Source organism: Elgaria multicarinata, chromosome 13 (genome assembly GCF_023053635.1).
Source record: "Elgaria multicarinata webbii isolate HBS135686 ecotype San Diego chromosome 13, rElgMul1.1.pri, whole genome shotgun sequence".
Lineage (NCBI taxonomy): Eukaryota > Metazoa > Chordata > Lepidosauria > Squamata > Anguidae > Elgaria > Elgaria multicarinata.
The window spans coordinates 30,178,630-30,202,155 of NC_086183.1; the positions used below are offsets into that span (position 1 = coordinate 30,178,630).

The 23,526-nt window shown below is 49.0% G+C and overlaps 1 protein-coding gene across 2 annotated transcripts in view; it reads right to left on the reverse strand.

The window, feature by feature from the left end:
• The window catches only part of EHD2 (EH domain containing 2), a 67,344-nt gene extending 43,924 nt beyond the window's left edge, over window positions 1-23,420 (reverse strand). For both annotated transcript variants that reach the window (XR_010026065.1, XM_063139719.1), the window contains exons 1-4: window positions 22,268-23,420; window positions 17,677-17,774; window positions 6,173-6,585; window positions 159-323 (exon numbers count right to left, since the gene is read on the reverse strand). Coding sequence is in view for 1 of the 2 variants with exons in the window: in XM_063139719.1 (XP_062995789.1) it covers window positions 159-323; window positions 6,173-6,585; window positions 17,677-17,774; window positions 22,268-22,665 (1,074 nt within the window). In the remaining variant the exon portion in view is untranslated. The remainder of the gene's footprint in view (window positions 1-158; window positions 324-6,172; window positions 6,586-17,676; window positions 17,775-22,267) is intronic.
• Between the last annotated feature and the right edge of the window lie 106 nt (window positions 23,421-23,526).

Genomic DNA, 23,526 nt, shown 5'->3' on the forward strand with positions numbered 1-23,526 from the left:
AACGCTAGCCCATGGTTTATTTAACCCATGGTTTGTTGCCCTATGCAGAGTTTGCCTGGCAGATGATTGAACCAACCATGGCTTATTTGCGATCACACTCTAAATGGCTGAGCCAACAGGGCGGCTCTTTGTGGTGGGATTGGGAAACTTGCCCTCACCTGCATCTTGTTGCAGTCGGGGAAATCGCCGGGCGAGATGTGATGCTCAAGTTGGATCTTGGCGAAGATGACGGGCAGCTTCTGGATCAGCTGTTTCTTCTTGTTGTCTTTGCCAAAGACGGACGGCATCTCCCTCTTCAGGTGGCTGATGATGTGGGCATGGACCTGGGCAGTCGGGGTGGGTGGGACAGACAGAACACGTTATATAGTGTGGAAGTGTAGAGGTTCTGCCTGAAGGGCGAATTCAATTTCAGAGAAGGTCGGGGCGGGGGGACACCTTCCTGTAGTGGGTGGAGCCAAAGCCAAAATGATGGGGAAAGTCACCAGCATATTTTAGCTTAAAGCTCTTACTGCCAGTAACACAGCCTTAGCTGAGGCAGTAAGCCTGTGTGCACCAGTTGCTGGGGAACATGGGTGGGAGGGTGCTGTGGCATCATGTCCTGCCTTGTTGGTCCCTCGCCAATAGTTGGTTGGCCACTGTGTGAGCAGAGTGCTGGACTAGATGGACCCTCGGTCTGATCCAGCACGGCTCTTCTTATGGTCTCATGTCAAACTTTTAGAATGGGCAGGGGATTGGAGGGAACTGTACAAAACCTGGGAAAGCACAGTGAAATGAGAGGTGGTTGGGGGAAATGGGCATGGTGATCTAGGGAAACCCAGAGGGATGGATTGGGCACCAGGAGGGCCAGATTTGGCCCCTGAGCTTGGAGTTTCCCACCCCATTATACTGAAACCCCATAAGCCCTCGTTAGACATTTCAAGCCTCTGGGGGTGTAGCACATGGAAAATCTGTATGTTTTTATATAAAGAGTCTAGAAGCTGATTGGTTGCTGAAGAACTGCTGCTCGCCTGCCAGTGGCTCAGCAGTTGTGATGTCACGGAATGTTCGCATGCCCTCAAATGCATCTCAAGGGGAAGAATGAGGACAAACCAGGAAGGTTCTGTGAGTCAAGCTAAAGGGTCAGGATTTGGGAGGGGGGGAAGGCTAGGCACACGACAGGACAGAGGCAGCATATGCTAGGCAGACAGAGCGAAAGCTGAGTGAGTGGGAAGAGGATCCACAATTACAGTGTCTGAAGAAAGGCATGGAGCCTTCGGCCAAATTTCAAAAGCCCTCTGCATGCTGCCAGTTCAGATAGGGTGACCAGCTGTCAGAATTTCCCCAGATTTGTCCAGGTTTTTGTTCTATCGTGGGTGCCAGGGGGGATTTTCTGTAATTTTCTATAATGTCCGGGGATGACACACTTTCCCCTTTAAGGCCACCATTAGAGTGGCGGGAAGGAATGACACACTTTCTGGGGGCACATCATTTCCCCCCACTGCTCGAATTGGGGTCTTAAAGGGAAAAGTGTATCATTCCCGGACATTAAAGAAAAGACCCCAATTGGAGCAGTGGGTGGTGGATGATGGGAATGACATGCTTTCCTGCTCTCCTCACTGGGTGTCCTCTTTTTTGGTTTCCCAAATATGGTCACCCTAGTTCAGACTTCTGGACTATCTTCCTTTTCGGGCACCCCCTGCTTGGGAAGGAAAAGGGAGTGGCAGAAAGAAGGGGGGCAGGAATAGAGCAAAAAGGGGGAAGCCCCACCTATTGTTGGCTTTGGCTCCATCCGCCACCAACATGCCCCTGCTCTGACACCGCAGCAGAGGGCCTGGCGCTCTTCACAGGACAGAGAGGTTGGAGAGTCAAAAAGGGAGAGGAAGTCAGAGATGGGAGAAGTTCAAAATGCCCATGTTATTTTGAACTAACATGGCCCACCTTGTTTCAGGCATCCAAGCAAACTATACATGACAGATCTGTGCCCTCAAGTTGTTACAAGGTGTGAGAAATGAAGCAAGAGAACGCCAGGGAAACTTCTAGTATGTAGACTCACCTTCCCTACGAGCATCTCGACATTAAGGGAAATCGTGTTTACCCGGGGCTTTTACGCTTCCTGGTTCTTTGGTGTGATTATTATGGACTCCATTACATGGGGGGAGAGGGACGACAAGGAGTTTGAATTGAATACGTCCCCCTCCCCCCGTTCCGTGCCATCGAGTTCTTTTGAGGCAGCACCATCAAGTGGAGGAAGATCCTGCTGTTTCCCAGCTAGTACCACTTTAAAGGTGATTCTTTTTACCCCAGGATTACCAGAGGATTCCACAGGAGATATCCTGGTTGATGACGATGTCATGAAATCAACCCGAAAACCTCAATGAGTGGCCAGTCATGAGCGTGCAATAAATCGCTTCTTTAGAGGAGCCCTACATCTGGGTAGGCAGACATATTCCATTTCCCCTCCCCTTCCTATGGCCTTTCTGGCGGTCATGTTCTCAACTGCTGGCGGGATTTATATCCCAGAGCTTCCTGCGCAAAGCAGCATGGCCCATTGTCCAGACCATAAGGAAATCTCTGCGATGTTGGCTCAGCTCAGCTCCCCTTGAGGTGACAGCCAAGCTAAAATTGCAGACGCCTGGGGCGTGAGAGAGGCTCAAAAGCAAGACAGGATGCCTGGGTGGGGTGGGGTGGGGTGGAGGGAAAGAGATAAGTGGAGGACACGTCCATGGAGCCACGTTGTAAATCTTGCTCTGATCGTGCCAGGAAATGGCCAAACGGGATGGAAACGTGGGCCTCAGCACCACAGCCTCACACCTCCCAGGGAAAGCGGGTGTTGCTCTGGGGAGCAGTCATTAGAGGCATCTTAAAGCAGTCAGAGGTAGGTTGGCCAGGTGTCTTGTTTTACAGTCCTCTATTTTGGAGAACAGGCAGAGGACAGAAACGCGAGATTCTGCAACCATGACAGACGTTGTCCTCCAGACCTTCTGGACTACAATTGCCACCAGCCCCAGCCACAAAATCAGGGACTCTATGTGTTGTAGTTCAAAACATCTGGAGGACACCTGGTCACCTCCCCGTTGTTTATGCAGACCAAACACATTTGGGTCATTTAATTTACTCTGCTTCCGCTGGGCATGAAAAAGTGGGAAGGATCTATGCAGGCTCCTGGGCCTCTGAGCCTTGAAGATCTTATTCAGTGGCCCCCATCACCTAGGATTTCACACACGCCTATTACTGCATCCATAAAAATGAGAAACTTCATTTGAAACAAAAAATAATGAGATTGGATTCTCAGGATTGGGAATTCCACACCAAATGCCTCGCACACCAGGCCTTTCTCACTTGTGCCAAGGTGCAACCTATGTACTGTACGGTCCAGCTTACACAGTGGAATCGCTCTCTGCATTCAGAAGATCCTCTCTCTGGCCTCTAGCATCCCTCCTTCTGCACCCACCCACGCTTCCAACCGCACAGTCCATAACCCCAGGGCTGGTTTGCCTGGCATTGGGAGGGCTTTGCTTGTTTTCTTTAAGCCGGGAGGAAATTGCCACTCCGGAGAGCTCCTGCAATACAAATCCAACTTTACAGGTGACAGGAAAAGATAAGCCGAAGAGAGAAAGTCTGGGGGAAAAACAGAAACTTCCTGAGCTTTTGGGGGACCCGTTGACTCCTTCACTGGGAAACCGAATCACCCTGTAAAAAAATAAAATTTGAGAGAGAGAGAGAGAGAGAGATGGAGGAGCCAGGAAAGGCATCCATCCGTCCTTTTCTGATTGAGCAAGGGCTCTGCCTTCTCCATGCAATGTTTTCTAAGGGAAACTCCAAATAGCAGTTCCTGGACTCCAGCACGGGCCGCCCTCTGGCGGTGAGCCTGGAAAACCAGCGTTGAAATCTAGTTCCCATGATAGCAAGGTAGTTAATAAGGCACAGAGGCCTCTTAAACACCTTCAGCACGCTAGTTGTATGCTGTAGAGTGGCTTGTCGTGTTGTGTCATGTAAACCCGGCCAAGGTGGCTTGTCGCTGTGGGTAACAAGCCACCCAGATCCCTGGAGTTTGTATGACATGATAAGGCATGCCACAGCACATGACCAGGACACTGAGGGTGGTTAACAAGCCATTGTAAGGCACCAGAAAGGTGTTTATGAAGCACTGGACTAACCGGACCAATGCTCTTAGCTGCTGATAGTACTGCCTTGGAAGAACGGTGCCCTGTGGAATTGCTGTACAGGTGGATTGGCTAAGATGGTTCATTTCTTTACTCTTGGATGGAGCAAAGAAAAATGGCTAGCGCTCTTTGTGAGAAGCGGGGGATTTGACATAGCATTGGGACAAATCTTTGGGTGCAGCCCTGCTCATCTAGCGTTCTCCAGGACCCCTTCCTTCAAGCACAGCCCCAGAGCCAAAGGCAAGGGCTGGAAAGACAAGGCAACATCATTCAGTTAATCAAGACAACGGAAGGTGCTACCTCATCGGAAATGCTTAATGAGAAATCCAGACCAGAACGCCGAGAGCGAGCGAGCGAGCGAGACGCACTGGGAAATAGGAAAGGGGGTGGCTGAGCCCATAAACACATTGTACCCTGAAGCACAATAAAGACTTCCTCTGCGGGGACACGGCCATTGTTCAAATGGGGGAGGGAGGTTGTCGTTCCTTCGCTACTGCTCAGGAGAACAGGAAGAGAAGCAATAAAAGCTGGGCGTCAAGGCAAGCGTCCATCTCCGCCAATGGGGAAAAGGGAACGAGTTCATGGGGGATGGCGGAAGGACCCTATCCGAGGAAGATGGGGAACGTGTGGCCCTCCAGATGTGGTTGGACTACAACTCCCATCATCGCTCACCATTGACCAAGTTCACCAGGGAGTGAGAGTTCCAGTCCAACGCCTGGAGGTTGGCCCATGCCGGCTATATGGGATCCTTTTGCTTGAATCTCTAAGGCCACTTTCCCCCATCCTGGTGCTTTCCAGATGTGTCGGATTATAAACGGCCATCATCCCCAGGATGGGTTTGGGATGACGGGAGTTGTAAGACACATCTGGAGGGAGCCAGGTTGTGGAAAGTTGCTTTAAGGTAAACCTTTTAAATCCACCTGTGGACAAGACACTAGGCGACTTGAAGACTAGGCCGGATATGGAATTCTATCCTCAATATGGATGAAGGATCCCTCAGCAGTGCTTCTGGGATCTTAACCAGCTGGGTAAAGTCCTTCTTTCTCCTCCCTCCCCTGTTCCATCATAATGGGATATTCTCCACTGCAATGGAACTTGAATTGAGCCCTTCATTCATTCACAAACACCCCCATTCAGCAACGGTTTCTTGTCTCCGCCTATCCCCTTGCAACAGAAAATTCTCCTATTGGCCAAACTGATTGCAATCAGACATCCACTGTTGCCATTAATTCACACACACGTGTGTGCAGTTCCAGTGGTAGAACACGGCCTGCTCTTCCCTGTGGTGGGCCCAGATCTACACCAAGCAGGATGTGACACTTCAAAAATGGTTTGAAAACTGTATCTGGAGTGTGTCCTGGGCCCCAACAGTTGTCACTACTGTTATAAACTGTTTTAAAGCAGTAGTGTAGGTCCTGCCCCAACCATAACAGAATGATGCTATATGAACGCAACAGCCATTGTGTCAATCATTCACACATGCACACCAGGGTCTCAGTTCCCCTAATGGGCAGTGCCTCTTTTCTTTTCCTGTCCCATTTCGGTGGAATAGTCTCCAAGGGAACATGGCCAACTCCAATGGAATTTCCATTGGTGCCATTTCCCCACCTACCCCATTGCAAGGGGACATTTCGCTCCCTTATCTCTGCCTGGTCCAGAGTGTAACATTCTCCGACTGGGTTTCTTTCATCCATCTTTCACATTCCAATGGAACATCCTCTTCGTTCTGCCCTCCCATTCCATTGCGATAGAAATATTCTGCCGGCAGCCAAGGGCATTGCAACAGAGGATTTATGATTGCAATGCAACGGGCAGAGCAGACATTTTCTCTTCTCCCAATGGAACGGAACGTTCTCTTATTGATGTTGACCAACCGTTGTGTCTCTGTTCATCCACCCTTCTCATCACACTGGGGCATGTACTGAATGGCTTAGGCCTACTGGCCTCTCCTTGCCCTTGTAGAATATTCTTCTCCGACCCTCTCTCTTCTTCATATTAGCCCTTTCCTTACTCACACTCCCAGTACTCACCCTGACCAGACGGGCTCTCTTGACCAAATCGTTGAGCTTCCTCAGGGCAGAATTCCGGGGCAGGTTCTGGATGTCCGTGAACAAGTCCTGCTCCTCAAGCTCAAAGAGCCGTCGGTTGTCAGAGATCATCAGTGGCTCCGACCAGAAGGACCCGATGTAGACACGCAGCACCTCAGGGGTGTTGAACACTTTGCCCAGCGACCACATGAGGGCACCGTAGACCCGCATCAGCTGCTGCGTCTCCACCATGTCGGCCTTGTTCAGGACCACCCGGATCTTGTCCTCGTTGCCCTTGAGGGCCCGGATGGCCTCCGAGAACTCGTCTGAGATCTCCAGCTTGTGGGCATCAAAAAGGAGGATGATGAGGTCCACGCGCTCAGCAAACCACTGCAGCACCGCTGGGAAGTCGTAGCCTGTGAAGGAAAGGAGAGTCTTGTAGAGTAAGAGGTTATTTCGTGCAGCCATTTAAAGTGCTGCCTCCACAAAGTAGCCTCTCGTTGCTTGAGTATTAAACCAGTTTCAGAAGTGGGGAAGCGGTCCGAGGGCTCTCGGGCAGAGCATTGACCTGTGAAGAGAGATCTGCATAAGGAACGAAGGTGGTTCTCCTAGATCGCAGGAGGGCAACCCTGGCCTACAGGCGTAATCCGGCCCATGGAGGTTGCCTATCTGGCCTCCTGTAATGTTCTTGCCCACTCCCTTTCCTAAGTCCCTCTCTCCTCCCCAAACCCTGGCCCCTAGCCTGGAGGCTACCAGGGGTTTTAGAAAGAGGTGGGGTGAGGAATCCCCTAGTTATCTCTGATTCCCTTGCGCTTCATTCTCCCTTCCAATGGGAGGAAAGGGAAATCCCTTTTTATCTCTGATCACTGACTGGAGATAACCAAGGAATTCCCCAGAAGGAGCGGTGGCTGTGTACCTGTCCAGTGTTCTCAGGACCTCTTGCAAACATCAGACAAGTGAGCGTCGCTTTTCTTTTGCCTTCCAGCAAAACTGGACACCCAGCCAGCTCAGCTTCCCCTGCCCCGTGTCCTCTCCTTAATAGAAGGAGGTGCAGGGCAGACGAAGCCTCTTGGCTGAAGTGCATCAGTCACGGTGGCTTCACGGCACGCAGGCCTTACCCTATAGAAGACGCCCCGCGGCCGGAGAAACTGGTTCCAGTCCAACCTACCTGGTAGATCATCCAGCCAGTGCATCAGCCTGGAACTTAATGACATCAGGGTATGTGTGGCCATGACCCCAACTTCAGCTGGCCTAGAGAGAGCTGGGTGGGGGAAATAATCTGGCCCACCACCCAAATTTTGTTCCCCCACCTCTGCTGAGACTTTAAGAAACGACCCTTTTAGAAACGCAAGAAGCTGCTTCATTGCTCTGTCTAGCTTGGTATAGTTCTCACCAGGGGCATCCTGGTGTCCTCCACATGTTTTGGACTACAACTCCCACCAGCCCCAGCCAGCATGACCAATAGTCAAGGATTACGGGAGCGGTAGTCCAAAACATCTACAGAGCCTAGCTCTGGCCTATGTTGAACAGCAGGGGCTCTCTGGGATTTCAGGCAAGAGTCTTTTTCAGTGCTACCTGGGGGTGTCCCAACACCTATCAAAGCAACCTTGCTGTATCTTCTCTTTGACAGTGTGATCATCTTCCCACTTGTCAAACCCTTCTCCTTATTCTATAGGGGTGAACAGGCGGGTGGGTGGAAGTACAGTGTTTCCCTATGGAACTTGTCACTCACTCGCCATCTGTCATCTTCACCTGAACCACGCGAGTGACCCTTAATATCTTGCGAGGAACTCTCCTATTTCTCTGCAGGCTCATCTAGTGTAAACTGTTTCTTCTTCTTTTTTTAATGCTACCAAGAATGATTTTTTTTTTTTTTTTGGTAATAAGGAGACAGAGAAAGAAAAGGAAAGGAGGGAATGGAGGGGAAGGAAGAAAAGAAAGATAACTATTGAAAGAAAATAAAACAAAAGGAAGGAAGGAAAGAAATGAGACCACATCATGCCAGTCCTTTTCCAGCTTCATTGGCTGCCAGTCCAGGCCCAGGCCCAATTCAAACTGCTGGTATTAACATTCAAAGCCCTAAACGGCTTGGGGCCAGGCTATCTGAAGGAATGCCTCCTCCCATATGTACCTGCCCGAACCCTAAGATCATCTTCAGGGGTCTTTCTCTCTGTGCCCCTGCCAAAGGAAGTGAGGCAGGTGACTACCAGGAGGAGGGCCTTCTTTGCTGTGGCACCCGGGCTGTGGAATGAACTCCCTAAAGAGGTTCGCCTGGCACCTACATTATACTCTTTTAAATGCCAGGTGAAGACCTTTTTATTTTCTCAACATTTTAACAGTCTAGCAACTTAATTTTAACTTTGCTGTTTTAAATCTGTATTAATTTCTGCATTGCTGCTTGATTTTACCCTGGCTGCGTTTTTATATTGTATTGTAAACCACCCAGAGAGCTTCAGATATTGGGTGGTATAAATATGCAATAAAGAAAGAAAGTAAAAGAGGCAAAAAGCATGTGGAACATTTCTGCACGGTCCTCCACTCCCACAACCTGGATGCATTTTTCCTGTCCGATGAAAGCAGATTCTTCTCGCTGGATTTGATTCTCCTTCTCAGCCCCCCCTCCTCCCCCCCTGTCAAATCTAAACAAGCCTCATAGCTTTCTTAGCTGTTGGATCAGAGCCATCGGCTCAGCCGCTCCTGCCTGCCTCTTGGCAACAGTGCTTCACAAGGGCCCTGTTCCACAGCACCAAAAAAGGAAACCGAGCCGTTCCATAGGAAAGTCTGAGCAATGGGGCCTCATTGTTCTGACAGATTAAAGAAAAATAATAAAGATGGGAGATCTAAATAAAAGGGGGTGGGGGTGGGGGTCGGCCACGCAGCCTTATCTCAGCGAGCCACGGGGCCTCGCTGGCTCACGCAGGGGAAAGAGAGGTTGGCAGAGGTCACCCAAACGATGGCGCATGCTTTGCTTTTGCGGAAGACTCTGGAAGACTCCACTCCGGATTGGTGTCACAAGATAGAGATAGGGAAGGTCAGACAAAGGAACCATTCTCCGCTCCCTGTTTGCCCCAGGACGGATAAGGAAAGACTGGCCAGGCAGAATATCAAACCAGAGCGCTCAGGGGCAGGGCTTCATTCCTTAATTTGAACATCAGGGCTCATTCGGAATGTGCGACGCAATAGCAAAGGTGCCGCTGGGGATGTGCAGAGTGTTTTTTGCACACCACTGAGCAACTAAAGCCAACCCACGAATTCGGGAATAGGATTGGGAGGCCTGGCTTCCAAGCTGGCTCCAGCCCACGCCCAGTATCTCTGCTTTAAGAAATTAACAACTGATGTTTGGGAATGCTGGCAGGAAATGGACAGTCGTGATGATGGGCTTCTTCGTGCCTTTTCCTGTGACCCCGTGCATTTCTAGTGCACCTTACAAACCACAGAAGTGGTCTTTTCATGCATACAAAAGCATGAGGGTTTTAAAAAACTAAACAAATCTCAAGATTGCCTTGAAATGGCCGGTTTCCAACATTGTGTCTTTGCAGTCTCTCCTTCTGGTGTATTAGCCAGGAGGAGAACACACAGGCCAGCCAGTTATACAAAGCCAACTTTCCAGGCAACCAGCCCATGCCAGTGGCCGTTGCTCCGGGTGGCAACAAGCCCTTGGACTTCTGGCCAGATCCAGATCCATGATTCTCATGGCAGAGGAAGACCTGGCCAGGAGAACAGAGGGGTGGTTGAGGAGTGATTGTATACCCGGGAAAGATTTTCCACCCTTTCTCTTGTTTATTTAAGAAAGGAAAGGAGGGGAGGAGGAAGAAGAGGAGGAGGAGGAGGAGGTGCGAAGTTAATGTTTCCAAGTCCTTCCTGCAAAACATATGATCTGAAACAAATTAGAATGGAAGCAGACTCAAGAGATTATTCACAGCATTGCCAGAGGTAGAAGAATTCTCATACACAAGGATCAGTGGTCTCAAGGGGAGGTGTGACTTTTTTTTTGAGTTCAGGGTCGTTCAGTCCTGTATTAACTGGGTCAGCACCTCAGCTGTCCAGTGTGGGACAGCTCAACAGGAGCAGCAACGGTTCGTCATTCCTTGATTCGGAATGTGAATTACAAACTGAGTGTCATTTCTCCGAGTTCGTCTCCACTTCGTGAAAAACAAGATCCTGCACATGTGGGGTCAGAGTTCAAACTGAGCACCCTTACTCTTGAGGAAAAGCTCATTATCGGTCACTGTGAAATTATGTGACCGCGAGGCCAAGCAGCTTTTCGTTTGGCATCTGGCTTCTCAATATGAGTCAGTTTTCTCAGTTGTTCAATCTCCCCCCCCCCCCCCCGCTATGGGCCCAACCTAGATTGGAGCCTTGCGCCTACTCTAGAGTAAAAATGGAGGGGGGAAGATGCAGTTGCTAGATATGGATTTAAAGTCATGTTCTGAGCCAAACTTAGAATTAACATCATGTTCTGAGCCAAACATGGAGTTCTGAGCCAAACTTAGAATTTTGAGGCTCTGGAACAAGGTTTACAAAAGGAAGATGTGGCAATGTGGATCCCAGTCACAATGTGTGGCACAGTGAGAACAAGGCAACAGTGGGTGAGATATCCCCAGCTGTGGTGCTCAGGCTACTCTGTTGTGCCTTTAACAGCTGTTTAACAGGCAGATATTCGACAGGTGAAGCTGTTTCTCCTCTCCTCCCCATCACTGCATCTCCATGCCCAGCAAAGCTTTTACCGGTCGAATTTGTGCCTGCCACACAGCTGTTCAATGCACAGCAGGGCTCTGGATTCTGATGCCCACATTTGGATTGTGGGAGTTTTTGAGCAAAGGCTGGCACCAGTGCACCTCCGAGGAAGAGCAGTCATTCACGGTGACGGGCAGGCAGTTGGCTTTGGCGTGTGCCGACTCGCGGTAGGAATTTCCTCTCCGCTTTGGAACCCCCATGGCTCCATGGCTGCGTGCAGGTGGGGCAGCCAAGAAACAGGGCGGGCTGCAGGCAGGCCTGGACTGGCAAAACCGTGGCAGGACTTCATGGTTCAGTGGAAGGGAAGAAAGCCTCTTCTAATCGGGGGTGTTTTGTGGGGGGCGGCGGAAGAAACCTCTGCTCTGATCCACAATTGAGAGAACCAGCAGCCACATTCCCCAAGTCATGGGGAACCTTTGAACAACACCAACAATAATTTCCCTAACCTGAAAGCCAGAACAACCAGGTCTGTGCTTTTACAGCCTCGTGGTCAAGGGCAAGCAGTCTTGGCATGCTCAGAAGCACTCTTTTATTACCCCCCCTCTCTCTCTCACACACACACCCCTCCACCACACATCTGTTTGAGAATGGAGCATCCGAAGCAGCTCATTTCACATCAAGATTTTTGTGACATGTCTGTGTGACGCCTGGACATAATTTATTCAAGGAAATGGGATTTGGAATGAGGTGGTAAAACAGAATGCGCCACCACTACTTCAGATTATATGATTGGAAGACGGGTCAGGAGGTCATATTTGAATGCTCCCCCATGTAAAAAGAAAAAAAAGAAAGAATAAAAATAAATATCCCTGGAAATAGAAAGCTAGCAGCTCCGCCCTTTGCTCGCATTGCTGGTTTTCTACATGCAGGGAGATTCAAAAGTAGCACCCCATCCATGGTCTAAAGCAGCGCTGCCCATTCTACCACCTAATTCTGTTGCGGGCATCAAGAGAAAACAAACAGACCAAGTGTGATGATAGCAGAGGAGACATTAGCACACCAGTCAGAGATGTCGAAGGAGGACAGAACATAGTTCAGAAAAGGGCCACCCATGTATTTTTAAAATTCAGTTGAATACTGTGCCTGTTGGCTAATCCTAACACGGGTTTAACCCACATGGTTTCCTAGTTCCTACCTTCACATGCCTCCATACAGGCACACCCCGTCTTCCCCTGGACACAAGCCCTTCCTCCTCCTCCTCCTCCTCCTCCTCCTCCTCCTCCTCCATCCCTGGCACGCCCGGAACATTCCTCAGCATTTTGCAAAGTGAATCATCCTGCCTTCGGTTGCCATGGCGCGAGGCCTGCTCTTTCCCACAGACGCCCAGCGGACTGTGCCTTCTCACCCTTTCCATTTTGGAACGTACACTCCCTCACAATCCCTCCTGAGACCCCAGGCAGGCAGGCCTTAATTCCAGGCAAGCCTCTCCCAGGCTCAGCCCTGCAAAATGTGAAGCAAACATGGCTTAGATTAGGGAGCGATTTCGTGCATACGCAGAGTGCCTCACCTCTGCATAAGCGCAACCGGTCTCTAGACAGAAAAAAATTAAAAAGGGCAGAGAGGAACATTCAATAATACGCCAGCTGAGGTCCCTATAATATTTGCTTGTGACCCCCTAGAAGAGCCCTCAGGAAGCCCCGTGATAATAGTTCTCCGCCCCCTGCCAGCGCCCCACACTTTGTATGGAAAGTAGATGCTCACCAGCTCAGCACTGGTGATGGGACAGAACCCTCCACTGCACCTGACAGCAGCAGGCTTGTGTAGGGCGCACCGGGCAGGCCATTTAGTGCACCTCTTTCTCTTCCAACACCTTTGCTGCCACCTCCCAGCATCTGCCGCCTGAGGCAACCGGCTCACTCTCCTTAATGGTAGGGCCGGCCCAGCATGTCCCAGTGCTACGAGTGCCATCTACCTACACTTTTGCCTCTAGGGTTGGCAGTTTGGAGTCAGTCAGATGGTACCACTCAAAGGAAGGGGGGTTTGCCTAGGACCTGCCAGTTGCTCACCTGGGGCCAGGTTCACCTACTATTTATTTTATTTATGTATTTATTTATTACATTTCTATATCGCCCAATAGCCGGAGCTCTCTGGGCGGTTCACAAACATATCAATGGTGAAAAAGGCTACAAATAACCCAGAGATGGCAAAATAAAGCACTGTTGTAGGAGAGCCTTAGAATAAAATGCCATCTTACAGGCCAGGGGAAAAGGTTGTCCGCGGGGATACATTCCTGGCAAGCGGTTGCAGTAAACAAGACAAAATCTGTGCAGGGTGCGGCCTCCCCCTATTTCCACTTCACCCTGTTTGCCAGGGTGCGGCTTGTCCAGATTCCCTGCATACTTCAGTGTAAAATGAAGAGATAATGCTGGAAGCCTGGCTGGGGTTCTCCAGGGGTTCCCAGCAACCAAGAAATAGTGGGAGAGGGTTTAGGAAGGAGAGGTTCTCCGCTCCACCGCCCGGTGGAATGCAAAGCCACCAAGGTCAGGCTCGTCTGACGCAGTGGAAACCAGGAATTCCAAGGGGAAATGAGTACAGGATTGTTATCAGCAGAGGGAGAGCTCAAAAAGGGCCCCCTCCAGGACCACCTTACACTCGTGGAACAGGTCAGTGCCAGTTGTCCAGGAAAGGAACGAAACGTTTCATCCCTGGAACGTCCTTTGCAGTGTAGGCTGGTAGCTTCGATGTCTGTGGGGCGGTGAATCCGCTCCAGGTTTCAGTCAGAACTCTGAAAGGTGCTAGCTCATTTAGGGTTCTGATTGAAACCTGGAGTGGATTCACTACCCCACAGACGTTGGAGCCACCAGCCTCCGCTGCTCCAGTGTCTGTGCATTTCCTCAAGATTTCCCACCAAACCGTCTTTTTAGCAGCTTCCCCGTTACCCTTAACAAAACAACCCTGCGGAGTCGGCTAGCAGCTTGCCCAAGGCCAAGGTTCTCCCCTCGCTGAAACGCAGAACTCCACCCACCCCACCCTTGCACCATCGCACAGAAGCTGGACAGATTTTTCTAGGATTCTGAAGACGCTTTGAAAGAGTTTGTGAACGTGCGCACTCAAAACGGGTGAAGATGGTGGGACACACAAAAGAAATGGGTGTGTACTCACCAAAGCCACCTTCAGCACTCAGAAAAAATATATAGATTGTCTGCCTCCAGCCAGACTCACAATGGCCCCTTCCCTCTTCAAAACTCCATCAGACCTGCCATGTCCACCCTTCCCTTCCCACATTTCCCCCTGTTCCCAGCTGGGCCTCCCTCTGCCCCCAAAGCTGAATCGCCCCCATAATTCTACATGCCTTGCCTCAGAAGGCCTCTGCATAACTCGTAACCTTAGCATATGTCCTACTCATTATTCTCAGTTTGGGGCTGAAAAGGTTTGCTCACAAGGATGAGCAGCTCACAAACATCCCTTCCCTTATTGACACCTTCTCTGCCCTGCCACCCGCAACGTCCATACTGAAAAAGACTTCTGTGCAACTCTAAAGTTTGCAAGCTGTGTCTTGAAGGCCAGCTGTTCCGAATAAAACAGCACCCAGTGTTGTTTCAGACTTGGGCTAGAAAGGAAAGGAAAGGAACCTCTCGTGCAAGCACTTAAATAATTTCTGACTCCTAGAGGGATGCCTGCTTTCGCTGACGTTTTCTTGCAGGGTGGTTTGCCGTTGCCTTCCCCAGTCACAGTTACCTTTCCCCCAGGTAGCTGGGCACTCATTTTCCCGACCTCGGAAGGATGGAAGGCTGAGTCGGCTGCCTGAGAACCAGCTTCCACTGGGATCGAACTCAGGCCATGGGGAGAGTTTTGGCTGCAGTAACTGCCGCTTACCACTCTGCGCCACATGGGGCTCTTGGAGCAGAAAGACCTGCATTCAAATCCCTCCCAAGACAAATAGCGCACCCAGTGACTTTGGTCCAGGTGCTACCACTTTGCTTGTTCATGGAGGAGAAAGCTATGAATGGCTACTTGTCCTGATGGCTATATGCCGCCCCTAGAATCGGAGGCAGCATTCCTCTATATAAAAAACTGTTTATATATAAACCATTACAGGAAACTGTTATATATAAACCATTATAAAAAACTGTTTTATATATAACCATTATATATAAAAACTGTTGTTGTTTTTATACTGTATTTGTGTTTTTTAAATTTTTTGTGTACTTTTAATGTTTACTATTTTTAATTGTTGTAAACCGCCCAGAGAGCTTCGGCTGGGGGGCGGTATATAAATGTAATAAAATAAATAAATAAATAAATAAATAAATAAATAAATATATACCAGTTGCTGGGGCACATGGGCGGGAGGGTGCTGGGGAACTCGTGTCCTGCTTGTGGGTTTCCTGCAGGCAACTTGTTGGCCTCTGCATGGACAGAAAGCTGGACTAGATCTTTGGTTTGATTCAGCATGGAGCTTCTTATGTCCTACCTCACAGGGTTCCTGTGAGCATCAAGCAGGGAGGAACCCTCAGCTACGCTGTCCCGCGATCCCGAGGGTGCGACATCTGATAGCTTTACTAAGAAATGTTACGACTTTGCTGTGTCTTCAAAGGGCTTTATCCACTGCCCATTTTGTGTGTCTCCTCTCCTTGATTCCCCAACGTATGCCCTTCAAACATTTTCGGCCTCACCTTGTCCCTATCTCCACCAGTGCTCAGGCATCTGGACTCAAGCGCGCCCTTGACAAGCCTCGGAATGCAGAGCGCCCATCTCAGAGAACGGTTTTATCTCTGGATTCCTTCTCTCTCTCTCTCTCTCTCTCTCACTCACACACATTCTGTTCCCACTCAATAGCTGCCTTTGTAACCGATTCGTTCCTGCGTTTGCTAAACTTTTCCTTGCATTATGTAAGCTGTGTGTGTTTAGCTTGCATGGCCAACAGAGTTAGCCAAGCTGGTGAGTTATGTCCGTCCTGAGAGTCTTTCCCCATCTGCCTCCAGTACTCCCACCCCCACCCCGAATCTCTTAAACTTTGACTGAAAGCAAGCTTGCACATTTTACGAAGCCAAACGCAGAATGCCAGACTAAGCCACATTACAAAACTGGAAATACAAAACTGGAGGGAGGAGCAGTGTCAAGCAATGCCCGGGTACAGTATTCCAAAATCCATATTATGGTAATATATTTATTAGGCCAACCAAAGCATCACAAAAAATGTGCAAGCTTTTGAGATCTCCAGGTCTCTTCATCAGTCCAGATGTTACAAAAAGCAGGTGGGGGAAGGGGAGAAAAGGCAGGTGGCTGCAATCAGTTTGATGGTTTCTTCAGGCTTGGCTTCACATTACCCCTTAACCCCCTCTAACCATCCTTGTGTTCACACAATTGGTGTGTGTGTGTGCGTGCACGCATATGTGTGAGAGATACACACTTGTTGTGGACATTTTTCCTGGCTTTGCTCCTGTATCTTTCACAGCAGCCTGACATGCAGGGATTTAGCAGGCAAAGCTTTTCATGTAATGGTAGATTATACAGTGGGGAAAAGTTTCAACCCACCTGGCCCAAAGTGGTGCCCTCCAATTCCCATCATTCCCAGCCAGGGGAAATGCCAGGGGAAGGCTGCCTTGAGATTATCGAGTTGCTGTTAAAGGCACAAGAGCAGGAGCAGAAAAAAAGTTGGCAACCTTTCTCCTGCCTTCCCCGCCAGCTGCTTCCTTTGTTTTGACATGGATATGTACACTCTTTGTTTCCTCTGAAATCAGCCCCTGAGAATGAATCAATATTTACTAGCCCAGACCTTGCGGGCAGGAACACGACAGAGCTTGATACTTCGGGGCCTGGCCACGAGCCAGGGAAACACCCAGGGAGATGCCACAGACAGCAGCGACTGGGGTCAGAGCAGAGGAACGAACCGGGCTCGGCTCGGCACTCTGTGGCAGGTGCTGAAGTGAGAGGAGAAGCCGGGTCAAGGGACATGACCAAGGCCACGCAGTGCCAAGGGGACTGCCTAGGAGTACTGCATCCAATTTCTAGCCCCTGCCCATTTAACCCCACCACCCTTGGCCTCCCAGCAACGATGCCCATTTTCTCTTTGCTGCTCTCCTGGCGGCCCACATCCTGGAGACATACGTGAGGCCCTCCCTTTCTCTTCCTCTTTATCCCTCCTTAAATTCTCAAACCACCCACAGATCTTCAGCTATGGGGCAGTATAACAACGAAACAAATAAATAAATAAGTCACCACGCAGTTGCTGCCCGCAAACCTGCATAGGAAAAGGATCTAGCCCTAAGTTGTGTTGGGTCCCAGAGGCCTGTGTCATATTTTAAGATGGACATTGACAAATTGGAATGTGTCCGGTAGAGGTGACCAGGAAGGTCAGGGGTTTGGAAGCCAAGTCTTACAAGGAACCATGGAAAGAGTTGGGTATGTTTAGCCTGGAGAAGGCAAGATTATGGGGAGACGTGATTGATACCTTCAACTATCTGTAAGGCTGCCACAAAGAAGAGGCGGGCAGATGTGTGCTTTGTTGCCCCAGAGGGTAGCAATAGGACTAAGAGGTGGACATGGCAAGAAGTAGGTTTCAGCTAAAAGCAGGAGAAACTTCTCAATGGCAAGAGCTGTTTGGCAGTGGGACAGAGGAGGTGGAGCTGTCCTTCACTGGAAGCATTTAAGTAGATGGAGGCAGCCCTCCATCAGTGATGCTGTAAGCTGCATCCTGCATTGAGCAAGGGGTTGGACTAGATGATCTCTAAGGACCCTCCAAGTTTATGATTCCATGAGTCTTTGAGCATGCAGCAAAGGGGAGTGCAAATAGCCAGGACGAGTTTGCCCCCACCACGTCACCTTACCTCGGCTCACGCGCTGCTTAGCACCCGACAGGATCCCCGGGGTGTCGATAAGGCTGATGCTCTCCAGAACCTGGTTGGGCAAGTGGGCACACATGAACCTAAGGGGAGAGAAAAGGCCAGAATCCGAGTGAGGGGCTTGCGCGGAAGAGAGGAATGAAACGGGAGGGACGTTTCTACGAGGGCCTCATGATAACCCACATGCATCACTGAAGCATTTGAGGAGATGGCAAGCCTGAACACCTGGATTCAGTGGAGGATGGTTAAGAAGAAAGAAGAGAAATAGCTGCAGTGTTTGTGCTAGGAGGAACCCTCTGTCTCTGAAAGCACCCAAAGTCTGTAACTTTTTTATTTCTACCCTTCAAAATTGTGCCAGTTCTCCGACAGCTGATGGAAATCACAAGGATCTCAATTATGCACTCCCTGGAATGCAGCTGCTGAGCCAGAGTGTGCTTCTTCCAGCCGGGCAGGCAGCTGCTCTTCTTTTAGGGGCACCCCAGGACTTTTGCCTCCTTAGGCGCTTGGCTAGTTTGCCTAGCTGGGCTGGCCCCATCGCTTCCACCAATTCAGATTGATCTTCAGTAATATTTTAAAACCACTCTAGTACATGCAGCCAGGGTACAAACAGGTGAATTTATTCCACCCTTTAAAACAGGGCTGCAACCTTTAAAGGGCTTTTCTACGCAAGGCATTTACCGTGCGCTTGTCATTCCCTACTCACAGTTCTTTACCGGTTCTTTAGATGACGGCATGGCCCTCTGGTTTTCCTTCTGCACCTAAGCAGCACTTTCAGAAAGTTTTTTGGAGCAGGGAAGATGCAGCATTTGTGAAAGTGAAAGAAAGCGTGATTTCCTCTTTTGTATTTGCACTATTCTGATAGTAGAACCTGATCCTAAGCACTTTTACTTGGAACCAAGTTTCACTCTTCTCAATGGGATTTATTCCTAATTAACCACGCAGTTTTGCAGCCTCAAGGCATGCAGTAAATGCGTCATGTAGACAAGTTCAACAGATGTTAGAATTGCACCATTTATCACAAAGACTCATGGCTGTTTTGCCTCCTTTCTGCTTCAATTTTTCTACTCCTCCAGATTTTGTCTCATAATTATGGAGGGGGTATAAGGGTATAAGGCAGGTTTCAAGGTCCCAGCTGAGATCCCCCAGGGATGGATCCCTAGAGGTAGAGCAAGCACCTCCGAGACGGCAGCTGCCAAAACCCAGACTGTGCTATGTGCCTGGGGTGGAGTTAATGTTTACAAATCTCTTGATGGAGGAAGGAGCACAGTATAAACAAGGATGCTAAAAGTAGACCCCTCCGGAAAATATCCAGGGACATCCAAGTGCACAGTTTCCCACTGTCATGAAACAAACAGACATTTTAAAGAAGACTGCATCAGTTGGAAGGATGGTAGCCACATCTTTTTTTAAAAAAAATGAGAAAATGCTCTGAGCTACCTCTTTAAGCTACAACAGGCGAAAATCAACAGGCAAAGCACGGAGATGCAGCAATGAAAAACAAGTGGATTTCTGCCAGCCAAGCAACTGTTAGAGTCTCTGCCTGTAACAACACAGACAACTGTAGGGTTACTCCAACTCCAGCAGTCCTCACCCCACCTTTCTGAATCCTCAGAACTTTTCTACACAAGGCTTTTAATCGCTGCATCCACTTTTACTTTTGTGGCAGAACTGAGATCTGAGTTCTACACAAAGAGCTTTTCCTTTCCTGCATTTCAGCTGCATATCCCCTAGGTGGCACTGTGCGATAGTAGAATATCATAATGACACAAGAAGAAAAAAGCCTGCTTTTCTGCTTTCAGAAATAATACCCCATTTTCCCTGCTCTAAACACCCCCAGGGAAATTGCTCTTAAACAGAAGCAAAACTGGAAGATTGCGATGTTCTCTAAAGGACCGTTAAACAACCATGAGTAAGGAATCACAAGTGCACAAGAAATGCCTTAGTTGAATATCATGTATTCTCCCCATACTCAAACCTACGTAGCATATATAACCCTTCTCCAATCTGCACTGGTGGACTGTGCACAGGGGTGGACAAAATCAGAGGGTCCGGGGTCACTTCCTCGCCTCCTGCTGCCAAGAAGATTCAGCGGCAGTCCAGCAGCAGGGAATTTCAGAAGCAAAGTACTACGGAAGCTTAAAAGGGACACTGAAATTGGGTGGCAAATTGCTGGTTCTTAGGCGGTGTGGGCCTGTTTTGTTGCCCACCCATGACCATGGGATGTGAAACTGTGAGAAGTCACACCTTCAGATTCATGGCCCCCTCCAACATGTTGAGGACGGACATACTGCATCCTCTGTTCATCCCACTTGGGGCCCAGCAGTCCTTTTAAAATGGCGAACCTAAAAAAAGATGGAGCCATTCTAGCCAGTAAACTCTATGGCATCAGTAACTTCAATGATGGATGTCACTCCACTTCTGAAATCTCTTCATTGGCTCCCAATTCACTCCAGAATCCAATATAAACTTCTCCTGTTGACCTTCAAAGCTTTCCACGGCCTAGCTCCTGCCTATCTCTCCTCTCTCATCTCACACTATTGCCCCGCTCGTGCTCTCCGCTCCTCTGATGCCATGCTTCTCGCCTGCCCAAGGACCTCCACTTCCCTTACTCGGCTTCGTCCTTTTTCTTCTGCTGCCCCTTACGCCTGGAACGCTCTTCCAGAACACTTGAGAACTACCAACTCAATCACAGCTTTTAAAACTCAGCTAAAAACTTTTCTTTTCCCTATAGCTTTTAAATATTGAGTTTGTTCTGACTCTATACTGTTAGCTTCACCCTACCCGGTGCCTGTTTACACTTCCCTGTGCCTGTTTGCATTCTCTTTCCCTCCTTATTGTTTACTGCAACTTTATTAGATTGTAAGCCTATGCGGCAGGGTCTTGCTATTTACTGTGTATAATCTGTACAGCACCATGTACATTGATGGTGCTATATAAATAAATAAATAAATAAATAAATAAATAAATAATAATAATAATAATGTTTCTGCCACTGAAGAAGCTGCTGAAATTCTTACCTGTGTGTGCAAATCAGCATAAAAAGCCTCAACCTGTATTGACTCTGGCAACCCTCTGTTGAAATGGAACATCTGGGTTCAAACCCTGCTTGTTTACCTGCACTGCTCTGTGCAACATTGGGCCTTCCCAAAAGATGACGGGAGGGGGGTTGATAAATCTATGAAAAGCAAGAGGGCTCTCTAAGTAAGGGCGTGTTGGGGTAAAGGTCAAGCCATTCTCGTCCATCCTAAGTGCCTGCCTCTTGTTGTCTCTCTTCACCATTTTTTAGAAAATATTTTTTATTGTCAAATTTCAACAAAACAACAACAAAAAAGGAAAAGGAAAAAATGTAGCTACATAAATTTGAAATAGCAATTTGAATGCGTGCATATGAAATGTGTATGTGTGTGTGTATATCATACATAGACTTCAACAAAAGCAGACCCCTCACATGGATACTTGGTCTGCTTGTCTATCTACACCATGCCTGCACAAGTATCACAGGCCCAGGTGATCTGTCTTCTTTTGCATCTGGCCGCTCTACAAGCTTTTTCCTTTCCCCAAAGCCAGCACATCTGGACACCTGATTTCTTTCCAGGCATTTAGGAGCTGGGTGTTTGAATAATCCGGCTGGATGGGTGAGCACATGTGGATGTTCTCTGCTAAGGATTATTCACAGGGGTTACTGGGACACCCTGGCACACAGAGATTTCCTGCATTCCAAGAGCTTGGGTCACATTCTGCTCCCCCACATCCCTCAAGAACCCCTGTCTCTCTCTCCCCTTCGTCTCTCTTGCCCACATCAGCTTCTCTCGTCAATTGCAAGATACAATGCAGTTTCTGAAATCCCATCTTTTCCCTCCCTCCCTTCTTTCTTTCTTTCTTTCTTTCTTTCTTTCTTTGGAATGGATGTCATGTTCTTCTGATTAAGAACCATTCAAATTTGCTACTAAAGGCACAGAGGGGTGTAGTGGTTAGAATGTCAGATTAGGACGGAGAAGAACTGGATTCTAGTCCCCACTCTGACAGGGAGCTCACGGGCTGATCTCGCGGCAGTCGCTCTCCTTCGGTCCATCCTACCTCACAGAGTTGTTGTGAGGATAAAAGTGATGGAGGGGCGGAGAAGAACCACGTGTGCTACTTTAAGCCCAGTAGATAGCTCGAGGAGTTCTGCAACTGGTCAACACACACACACTAGTCATATGTGGTAAAAAATAATAATTGAGATTTAGTGCCACGTTGCACGGCAGGAAACTGCCTTATAGTGAGTCAGACCCTGGGTCCATCTAGCCCAGAATTGTTAGCACTGATTGGCAGTAATGGCTCTCCAGGGTTTCAAGCAGAAGTTTTACCAGCCCTACCTGGAGACGCCGTGGATCAAAACTGGGACCTTCTGCATGCAAAACAGGCCCTCTACCAACTGAGCTACAGCCCCTTTCTGTAGGTTAATAAAGGTGGGTCCCAGGTCTGAAAAAGTTGGCGACCACTACTCTAGATCCCCTTGTCTCTAACCTTAGGCAATGCACACCAAAGCCAGAAAACACGGGAGAAGGAAAAAGGTCCCATTTGGGGCACTCACCGGTTGAGAAAGGAGTTTCCAAATGGGTTAAGTTTTCGGAAGGGCTTTTTGGGGTCCACAATGAGAGCGTTGCCTGGTATGATCCCTTCCGTTTCACCATGCATGACAGCGATGAAGGAGTCGGTGGTAGGCTCCGGCCCAATGCGGCTCCCGGGGATGTCCTGCTCCAGCAGATACTTGATGAAGGTGGTCTTGCCCGTAGAGTATTGGCCCACCACCAGCACCATGGGCTTGTTGTCAAAGTCGGCATCCTCCAGGGCTGGCGAATGGAAATCATGGAACCGGTAGAACTCCTCCACCGGCAGCAGCTTCCTCTTGTAGAGGTCCTTCAGACCCTCAGTAACTGTGCGGATCACCTCGGGGGTCTTCTTCTCGTTCTTTTTCATCCAGCTGAACATTTTGGTGGCCCTGAGAGAACGGCACAAAGCCCGCTTCCTTGGAAATAAGATCTAAATGGAGAAATCAAAGGTGAAAACCTTGGCTGGAGGTGGTTCGGATGGAGAGGCCTTCTAAAGAACTAGATCTGCATCAACAGAAATGGGGAAGCCCCCAAATTTTCATCCAAAGGCCTGAGTATCTAGTGAGCTTATGGGTCTCTAATCCTTTCAGGACCCGAGATCAAATGAATCAACAAATCCTTTGGCTGGCATCCATAGATCTTCTAAATCATTGAGACTTAGGTGAGTTGGTCCAGATCTTGAAGGGAGGTCAAGAGCTTAGTTCAGTAGATTCCAAGAGAAAGAGAATCTCTTCTGCAAAAAGCCTCTAAACTCGCTTATTATCCGAGATTCTGGAACAAAAAATCACAGGATTCGCTTTGCTGTTGAATTTAAAGAAACTGCATTGGAAAGAATTTCTCCTGTAAGGGAATCACTGTGGTTTTCCCCCGTCTTTGGATAGAAGACGTCACTTTCTTCTCCAAAATGCTGTGGGAAGAGGCAGTAAGCCAGCACACAGCCAGTACAGGGTAGGGTAGGGCGTGGAACACACCGACCAATGTCAGTTTCAGATGGGAAATCCCTCCTGGTTGTTTGTGGAAATGCTGGCTTTTCCCACCCTTCTGGGGTCCCAAGGAGCATCTGAGGAGGACTCCCGTTTGGAAGAGACACTGGTTGTCAAGAGGAACAGCTGCCAAGCGACAGGGGGCAGAACGCATTCACATAAATGATCCAGGAAAGGAGGTAGAGGTTGGCATGGCCCGGAACTTGAGAAGAAGTAATGCGTAATTATTATTTTTTAAAAAATTCAATACACATTTT